The sequence below is a fragment of the Myotis yumanensis genome, unplaced genomic scaffold (genome assembly GCF_028538775.1).
Source record: "Myotis yumanensis isolate MYYU_CA2020_CCGP unplaced genomic scaffold, mMyoYum1.0.hap1 SCAF_19, whole genome shotgun sequence".
NCBI classification, from domain to species: Eukaryota; Metazoa; Chordata; class Mammalia; order Chiroptera; family Vespertilionidae; genus Myotis; species Myotis yumanensis.
The window spans coordinates 20,743,447-20,753,278 of record NW_027223770.1 but is presented as its reverse complement, the minus strand read 5'-3'; the positions used below and the strand labels follow the sequence as shown (position 1 = coordinate 20,753,278).

At 49.7% G+C, this 9,832-nt stretch overlaps 1 protein-coding gene across 1 annotated transcript; it reads left to right on the top strand.

Annotated features, from left to right (window-relative positions):
* Positions 1–1,814: 1,814 nt before the first annotated feature.
* On the top strand, positions 1,815–6,263 carry SPATA19 (spermatogenesis associated 19). Its single transcript, XM_070400133.1, has 6 exons — positions 1,815–1,892; positions 2,063–2,119; positions 2,934–3,026; positions 3,681–3,772; positions 5,794–5,871; positions 6,182–6,263. The coding sequence occupies exons 1-6, from the start codon at positions 1,815–1,817 to the stop codon at positions 6,243–6,245; spliced, it is 462 nt and encodes a 153-aa protein (XP_070256234.1). The 3' UTR covers positions 6,246–6,263.
* The last annotated feature ends 3,569 nt before the right edge of the window (positions 6,264–9,832 follow it).

The window sequence follows — 9,832 nt, the reverse complement described above, 5'->3', positions numbered from 1 at the left end:
CACTAAGCAAATGTGTTCGGAGGGCGATAGTGTGTCTTAGTCCACTGTCCCAGTCACTTGGGGCCCAACATGCACAAAATGGACAAGGTTCTGGTTCTTGTTCTTCCAGGGCTCACATGCTAGTGGGAGGGGACCCACAGGAAACACCTCACGCCACAAGAAAATGACTTAGAATTCAGGTCGGCAGCAGGCGCTTTTGGGACTCACGGAGCAGGACGAGGGGCCCCTGAAATGCAGAGGGAGGGTCTCAGTTGCAGCTGAACATGGAGCTCTCAGCGTGGGCCTCTCTGAGGAGATGACCTGAGCATAAACTGGAAGGGGACTTGCTTATCCCCATGTCAAATGCACTTTTTTAAAAAAAAATCTTCACTTGAGGGTATTTTCCCATTGATTGTTAGAGTGAGTGGAAGAGAGGGGAAGACAGAAATATCGAGGTGAGAGAAACACATCGATTGGTTGTCTCTTGCACACGCTCTGACCAGGGCCCGGGCCAGGGAGGAGCCTGCATCCGAGGCTCATGCTCTTGGCCGGGATGGAACCAGGGACCCTTCAGTCCACAGGCCGACTCTCTATCCACTGAACCAAACTGGCTAGGGCGAATGCACGTGTTTTTAACTGGATTTCTTTACAATATCTGAAAACATGAAGAACCACAAGAGAGGCTGACTCTTCAATTATGTGACGAAGGCAGTTTTTTTTTGGTTTGATACCATTTTGTCTAAACGGGTCTCCAGTAGGCTGGCTCTGGACCACATTTCACACCCAGGAGCCAGTGGCTCAGTGACTCCCAGTGTTCTTTGGGATATTCTAAACATCCTTCAGTTTCTTGGGGAAGGTTCTAGATGGGAATAGCAGCTGTCTGAGCCCCTTCCAATTCCCCATCCCCCCAAATCTCAAGTTATGACCCAATCCCCTTTTCATTTCTACTTTATTGTCCTTCCACCTAGGCAGGCCACCATCCATGGGTGACTTGAATAATCAGGAAATATCTTCTATGAGAAATGGTGCTTTCACTTTTTATGCTATATCTCTTATTGTTTGGATTATCTTTTTCCCCACTCTCTATAAGAATAAAAAATGCCAGTGGCATTGTTTGAATGAATAGAGGGCCTGGGTCATTTTATTACAAATTTCTTCTTTTTTTTTTAAAGCTTTTATTTATTTTTTTGGTTAATCCTCATTTGAGGATATTTTTCCATTGATTTTTTTTTTTTTTTTTTAGAGACTGGAGGGAGGGGGAGAGAGACAGAGAGAGAAACATCGATGTGAAAGAGACACATCTATTGGTTGGTTGGCTCCCACATGCACCCAGACCAGGGCCAGAGATTGAGCCTGCAACCAAGGTACATGCCCTTGACCGGAATGGAACCTGGCACCCTTCAGTCCGCAGGCTGACGCGGTATCCACTGATGAGGGCACAAACTTATTCTTTTGATTCATAAAATATCGTTTTCCTTCAGCATTGTCAAAACTGGGTGACCAGCTGTAAGCCCCACAATCTCTATCTATTATTTGTTTAACTTCCCTTTTGTGTCTTTCTCAGGCATATATTGGCTTTACCTTATGCTTACACCCCCCTCCCCCAACACGCACCTCCCCATTTCTGAGCTATGGCATCACTCAAGTAGGTTACTTTACGATTTCCCTTTTCTATCTCCACTCTCACCCTGGAGAATAAAGGGCATTGTCACATCATCATTGGACAGCCAATCAGGTGGGCACCTCCCTTCAATGACCTCCTTGTTCCAGAAGAGTCCTTAGGCTGCTTCAATGGACGGAGGGAGCCAAGAAGAAGGCCTGGCCTAAGTCCAAAGATGATAATTACCACATGGATTATGTACATTCTCGCCCGGAAAGGTATAGGGCGCCCCTTCCCACCAAAAACCAGTTCGGTAAGTGAAGTTGGTGGGAGCCAGGCAGAATCCTTTCTCCTGTATCTTCTCCCTTCTGAGCCCCCTGCTGCACTTCTGGAGAGAAGACCTTACAATGTAGAAGTTTGGATAGGAATGGAGGACAGGGGCTGGATAAGTTTGGAGGGCATCAACTTACCAATTTGTTGCAGGACATCGAAGTTGTGGAAACTGAGGCTGCGTCTGTATTAGAGCACTGGTTGAAAAAAGTGAGTAAAAATCCCTTTCTGATTCAGAGTACACCAAATTCTAGAGAGCTGGCCTCAGTGGGTGCAGAGATCTGGACTTCCCTTTCCTTAGAATGGGACACTCAAGTTCATTGGCCCTGCCTAGAGCTGTGTCTAACACACCAGATGTCCTAGAGCAGTGGTTCTCAACCTTCCTCATGCCGCGACCCTTTAATACAGTTCCTCATGTTGTGGTGACCCCCAACCATAAAATTATTTTCATGGCTACTTCATCACTGTGATTTTGCCACTGTTATGAATGGTCATGTAAATATCTGATATGCAGAATGTATTTTCATGGTTACAAATTGAACATAATTAAAGCATAGTGATGAATTACAAACACAATATGTAATTATATATGTGTTTTCCGATGGTCTTAGGCAACCCCTGTGAAAGGGTCGTTCGACCCCCAAAGGGGTCGCGGCCCCCAGGTTGAGAACCGCTGTCCTAGAGGATGCTGGGGCTTCTGTCTTTATAAGAGATGTGCTGGAATCACCACTAGCCCTTCTCGAGCATACTTGATGCAGGGTTTCAGATATGTCGCCCCAGCTCCAGGGTGTCTCGGGAATCCCTTGGGATAAGGCCCAGGACTGAGTGACTTCCCTGGAACCCCACGGGGAGGTAGCCATAGGCGAGCTCCTTGCAGGCACCCTAAGACACAGAGCTTGTATGTGTGGTTGTGTGGTATGTGTGTTGTGATGGAGAGGAAGAAAAAAAAGAAAAGGACAAAGAGAAAGAACTGGGGGGTCAGATACCAAGTGACCCTTCGAGGGGGCAATGACTCACCTTTCAGACCGAAGAAGAGGCTTCCCAGGATATAAAGGAGAAGATGTCCAGCAGCTGCCCTTCCATCCATGGCGAAGATATCCATGTGACCAGAGATGTGGTAACGGAAGAGTTGGAGACCATCATCCTGGGGGGGTGGGGAGGGGGGAAGGGGGAAGGCAGGAGGTCCTATGGCAGTGATGGCGAACCTTTTGAGCTCGGCGTGTCAGCATTTTGAAAAACCCTAACTTAACTCTGGTGCCATGTCACATATAGAAATTTTTTGATATTTGCAACCACAGTAAAACAAAGACTTATATATATTTTTAAAATATATTTTATTGATTTTTTACAGAGAGGAAGGGAGAGGGATAGTTAGAAACATCGATGAGAGAGAAGCATCGATCAGCTGCCTCCTGCACACCCCCCACTGGGGATGTGCCTGCAACCAAGGTACATGCCCTTGACCGGAATCGAACCTGGGACCCTCCAGTCCCCAGGCCGACGCTCTATCCAGTGAGCCAAACCAGCCAGGGCAAAAGACTTATATTTTTGATATTTATTTTATATATTTAAATGCCATTTAACAAAGAAAAATCAACCACAAAAATGAGTTCGCGTGTCACCTCTGACACGCGTGTCATAGGTTTGCCATCACTGTCCTATTGCAAAGGATCTGGGCTAAGTGGGTGGGGCTTGTCCAGGCTGGGCTCCACCCTAGCCATGGGGTCCTTCTTGGGCGGCGATCACGTGGACCCTCCCCCGGCTTTCCTAGGTGAAGCACCATCTCTCAAAGTGCGATTTGTTAACAAGCCCGAGCCAAGAAGTCCTGGAGGAAAGGACAAGAATCCAGTTCATTAGATGGAGGTAAAGCACCTCTTATTGTCTCTGAGCCTCGCTGTGAGGAGGGAGAGGCACAGAAGGCACAATCCCGCCAGCTGCTGTGGGCTCCCGGCTAACACAGACCCACAGCCTTCTCCTCAGGAACTTGACGCCTTGCCTTTGGCTGAGAACATTCGCAGCCTTCCCTCGGGGTCCTCCGGGAGCCTTGTAGCCACCTTGAAAGCTCAGCGCATCCCTAAGTTTTAAAATGATGTTAGGGGTTGGGACACGGGGATTGCTCACCCTTTCCTAAACGCTTCTGAGTACATCTCAGACTTCGGTGATTTTTGCGTTTGATTGGTTCAGACGCGGCTGCACTTTAAGGAGCTGTAAGAACATAAGCTCTTAACATGCAAAAGCCAAAGGAAGCCTTCATCTGCCAGGGAGGTGAGAGGAGGTGTCCAAGCACCGAGGCTGGAATTACGTGCGGCCCCACCCCCCCGCCCCTGTCTGGTGGCTTTGCCAGCCTCCCACTGTGCCTGCCCCACACAGACCTTCCCCATCCTGGAACAGAGGTCGCCACCTCAAGGCAGGGAACTGGGCCTGGATGCTGTCTCACTCCGTTGGCAGGAGCTTCCCTGCTTCCTTTCTGGGGCTGCGCTCACTTGGGATCTGTTCCCAGGAGAAGGACTGTGGGATTAAACTGCGAAGGAGCCCTCTCTCATCTCTGTATGCTCTCCCTCCTTTTCGTCCCCCACCGCCAGCTTTGCTCTCTTCTCTCCAAGAGGATCTATTTCTCAGAGAAACTTATTTTTGCTTCAGGATATCCATTTTCAGGTGTTTACCCCTTCCAGTGGCATCAGCAATGGAAATGGGGATCCGACTGCGTACAAACGGGAAGGGAGGCGGAGACCTCCCTGGGAAAGAGCTTTTTGGAAAACCTTCCCAAAGTCCCTAAAACCATAAATGTTGGTGAATTGCAGTCACCAACATTTATGGTTTTAGGGACTGTTTTTCTACTGGGAAAAGATCCGAAGTGGGCACAGCCCCAGGAAGGAGACAGGGAAGCTTGTGTGTGGGAGGCGTGTCCATGCCTGATATGGCTGCACTGAGGGACTCTCAATGCAGCACTTTCCCAGCTTAGATCATCGGAACATCGCTTTTCACTATAGTTTTAAACCTCAGCTGCGTGGCGTAGCTAGGTTAAAGCATAGCGCAGGGACCCGGGTCGCACCAGTCCTAGGATGGCTGCCAGGCCCTTGCAAAAGGTTTCCGGTAGGACATTTGCTTGGCCTGACCTGTGAACTGGGCAGGGCCCAGGTAACAGGAGCTGGAGCAGGCTTCCCACGGATGCAAGAGCCTTGAGGACTTAGCCGATCTGGTTCTGGCCTCCGGGACCCAGTCCTGTGGCCCTTTCTTCTCTGAGGCCTCCCCTTCCCCGCCCCCCTCGCCTCCCCCCTCCTCTCCCGCTATTGGGCTAATCTCTCTCTCTCCTCTGGAATACCGATCCAGCTCCTCCTGGTTGAGAGAGATCCCTGAGCACACCTGTCCTCCCCCCCCCCCCCCAGGCAGTATTAATTCTGTCTTCACATGCAAAGCTACAGGGAATGCACCTAGAGCAAGGCATCGTCCACGGAAGGCAGTTTCCACAGACACAGAAATCGGGGACCCAGTCGGCAGGCTGAATTCACTAGAGTGGAGCGTTTGTGAAGGCAGGAGGGGTGTGGAGTTGGAAAGGACAGGGAAGGGACCGTGGAGAGGAAGACAGATCCAAGAGGGTGAAGTGAAAACAGCAGTAGTGATGAGGTGCCTGCAGAGCCTCTGTAACAGAGTTTTCTAGAAGGATCTCTGAACCATAGTGACTATGGCACAAGGCTGATCATACAGAGCTGACAGTGAAGTTAGGGTACCCTTGAGTTCCTGGTACTAGAAGGGTCAAGGCTCAGCTCAAAAGTCCATGCAACGGGGTCAAAACGGACCCTTCGCACGACTGCAACCCCAGCAGTCTCGCGATGCCTGGTGGCAAAGACACGGAAACAGCCCAGGCTTTGAATGGTGTGTTGCAGCCATACCCGCATCTTCCAAGTGCCAAGTGAGGTGAGAGATGAAGTTGTGCGTGATCGAATGGAGCAGGTGAGACGAAGGTAAGCTGCTGAGACCAGTTGCTTTGTATTCCTCACTGGGAACTGGTGGGGTGAGGTGGGGTGGGCTGCTGGCCTCGCTTCTGATGGTTTCCCTGAGCTCCAGCTCATACCTAGATCCTGCGGAGCCTGGAGCGGGTCTGGGCAGAGTGCCTCTTTGTAAGACGCTGCTCCCAGGTCCAGATGGGGTGATGGTCCAGGCATGGGCTGCCAGGCCCGCCCACTGGGGGCCATGGGCTGGGGATCTTTTCTGGGCGGGCTCTGCCATTTCACCTACCCCTTCTGCCTTGCCCCTCTCCTCTGTGCCTTGCAGTTTATGCCATCTTTCGGATGAATCATCTCAGAATCTTGACAGAAATCCCTACTCAGAGTGCTAGAGCTACAGGTGAGAGAGGCGACAGGTGAGGAGCCGGCGGAGAAGAGGGCTACGCTGGGCAGGAAGACAGTGCCCTGGGCAGGGGCCTGATAACCAGGCTTAGCTTTCCCTGTTGGTGGTGGCCTGCACTTGGGGCCAGTGTGGGTGGGAGAGAAGGTACTAGACTAGCTGCCTTAGGCTTCCGCAGTACCTCCCTTAAATTTCCTTTTTAAAAAATTATTAAAAATTAAATTGATTGGGGTGACATTGGTTAATATGATCCTATAGGTTTCAAGTGCACATTTCTATGTACATGATCTGTATATTGCACTCTGTGGCTACCACTCAAAGTCGGACCATCTTCCATCACCATATATTAGACCTCCTCTACCCCCATCACCCCTCCACCCCTTCCCTCTGACAACCACCACACTGCTGTCTGTGTCCATGAGTTTCAGTTGTATATCTCACATGAGTGAAAGCATGTGGTTCTTCGCTTTTCCTGCCTGACTTTTTTCACTTAGCATGATATTCTCAAGGTCCATCCATGTTGTCGCAAGTGGCAGTATTTCATCTTTCCTTATGGCTGGCTGATATTCCATTGTATAGATGTACCACAGCTTCTTTATCTATTCAAGGACACTTTGGTTGTCTCCATGTCTTGGCCACCATGAATAAGGCTGCAGTGAACACAGGGATGCATATATTTTTGTGAATACACATTTTCGGGTTTTTCAGGAATGTACCCAGAAGAGGGATTGCTGGGTCATATGGTAGCTTCAATGCATGGATCGCTCAGGTGTGCCTGCGTGTTGAGTGGGGAAGCCTTTGTTGAGTTATCGTGGTTCCAGTGGTTGAAATTTCAGGGGGAGAGACCAAGGGGATCTCTCATGCCGCCATTTCTTGGACGTCACGCATTAGATTTCTGGAAGGACTTAAAGCAGTGATGGCGAACCTATTGAGCTCGGCGTGTCGGCATTTTGAAAAACCCTAACTTAACTCTGGTGCCGTGTCACATGTAGAAATTTTTTGATCTCTGCAACCATAGTAAGACAAAGACTTTTATTTTTGATATTTATTTTATATATTTAAATGCCATTTAACAAAGAAAAATCAACCAAAAAAATGAGTTTGCGTGTCAGAGGTGTCATAGGTTCGCCATCACCAACTTAAAGTCAAGTTCAGTCTGGCCTCTCTGCCTCTTTTAACCCTAGTGTCATAATCCAGAGCTGCTCACCTGTGCACAGGCTTGGGGACTGCCTGAGATGTGGTGTTAGGTTGTGGCGAGGCCCGTGGGTCTGCGTTTCTGATGCTCTCAGGCAATGTCACTGCTGACCCCATTTTGAACCACAAGATCGCAGGGCACTGGAATCAGGAGAGAATATGCACGCATTTGGGCCCTGCCATTACATAGGGCCATGACTTGGGTCACGTGGCCTCTTGGCCTGCAGTTGGTAGCAGGGGTCACAACAGTGGCTGTTTATGTGGCTCTGGAAGGTGGAAAACCACCCATTCAGGAGATGGTTACTGTGCTCCTGCCAGGAGGGAAAGACTGTGCTGGTTTTCATGGAGGGAGAGGGGCGGGAGAGAAGGGGGCAGGGCAGAGTAGAGGAGTGATTTTGACTCAGGTAACCCCAGATGAGCTTAAAGGAAGACCACGGAGATATAATGTGGCATTTATTGATCATTTACTATATGCCGACTTCTGCACAAGGCACTTAGTCAAGAGTTCTCATCTGGTTTAAAACAACGTTTAAGAGGGGGCATTGTTCATGCTCATTATGCAGATGGAGAGGGTAAGCCAAGTCTTGGGAGCAGACGCTGGGTTCCAGTCCAGCTCCCCCGTGGCGAGTTGCTTCATGGCTTTGTGCCTCAGTTTCCTCAGACTTCGGAAGGTTGCCTTGAGGACCGTGGCATTCAGCCTGTGCTGCACACCGTGTCAGTGGTTTGCTAATATCAATTGAGAGGAAGAGTCTGAGGTGCTTGCAGGGGCTTCTGAAGTTTGAAGCAGCCAGGCTTCCGTCCCTGCTCCGTCCGACACACCGCCACCTGTTTCTAACGTGGGTTCCCCGCTCTCTGCGTCCAGCCCTCTGGAGGAGGAGCCATCGCACATCTTGTCCTTTGTGATCATTTCTGTCGTCATTCCCCTGCTTCCCAGGTTGATGTCCTTCAGGGTCAAGGGGAAGCTGGTGTAAGAAGAGTGTTCACCTCCTCTTTGACCTGAGGAGCAACCACACCTGGACAGAGAGAATCCAGTGGATGAGCCCTTCCTTGTGACAGTGGCAACACTGGAATATTCACAGTGAACTGCTAATAAAGAGACATGCTATTTACCCACCATCTTGGCGTCTGGTATCAGTGTTTTGCCATTCATTCATTGATTCATTCAGCCATTCATTCATCCATCCATTCATTCATTCATTCTTACATTTACCAGACACCGAGCACCTCATGGCTTGCCTTTGGGGACACAGCGTTCAGGCCTGGGTGACAGGATACAGCTCATCCTAGCGCTGGGGGAAGACCATGCTGAGTGCTCCTGGAAGGTTAGGAGGGGCGCTGGAGAGAACGGGGGTGGACTGAGACCGGAGGGATTTCCTGAGGTAAGTGTGGCTTGTATGTTTCACTCAGGTGTTGGTTTGTGCCTTCCCCAGCATGCTTCCTTTCTTTATGGAGATCCAAGTTTCTGACCTATAGCCTTTCCCCTTTTCTGAAGAACTTTGAACATTTCTTTTTTTAAAAAAAATTTTCTATTAATTTCAGAAAGGAAGCGAGAGGGAGAGAGAGAGTTAGAAACATCAATGATGAGAGAGAATCATTGATTGGCTGCCTTCTGCACGCCCCCTTACTGGGGATGGAGCCCACAACCCAGGCATGTGCCCTTGACCGGAATCGAACCCGGGACCCTTCAGTTCGCAGGCAAGGAGTGGCTGGCGTGCAGGCTGGAGCTCAAGGGTTGCTGAGCTCCTTCACCACCACTTACAGTGGTTCTCAACCTGTGGGTCGCGACCCCTTTGGAGGTCGAATGACCCTTTCACAGGGGTCGCCTAAGACCATCGGAAAACACATATATAATTACATATTGTTTTTGTGATTAATCACTATGCTTTAATGATGTTCAATTTATAACAATGAAAATACATCCTGCATATCAGATATTTACATGACGATTCATAACAGTAGCAAAATTACAGTGATGAAGTAGCAACGAAAATAATTTTATGGTTGGGGGTCACCACAACATGAGGACGTGTATTAAAGGGTCGCGGCAATAGGAAGGTTGAGAACCACTGCCTTAGAGGGACAGAGCCCTCTCCACTCTCCCAACTCAGAGGCTGCTTCTCCAGACACCATCAGGTGGCACCCTTTGCATGCGAACGGGTTTCCGGAAGGCGAGCTAGTCTCTCTGGGTGTGTGCTGCAGGGCGTAGAAAGGCCATTGCGTGTCTTAGTTTCATGGTGAAGTCAGTTCACATTCACATACATGAACGGAGCTATTCATTCAAGCAAAACGGAGTGGGCATTTGCACCCAGCAACGCGCCGGGTGGCAGGGTAGCGGGTGCGTCTTCGGCCACACTCCCAAGGAGCTCAGCGTGGAAGAGGAGCGGG

Excerpts from the sequence above, each read along its gene's own strand:
- SPATA19 (XM_070400133.1), top strand. The coding sequence starts at position 1,815 with ATGATAATTACCACATGGATTATGTACATTCTCGCCCGGAAAGGTATA. Across the intron at positions 3,773-5,793 it reads ATCCAGTTCATTAGATGGAG|CCATACCCGCATCTTCCAAG; the intron begins GTAAAGCACCTC and ends GGTGTGTTGCAG. Across the intron at positions 5,872-6,181 it reads ATGGAGCAGGTGAGACGAAG|TTTATGCCATCTTTCGGATG; the intron begins GTAAGCTGCTGA and ends TGTGCCTTGCAG.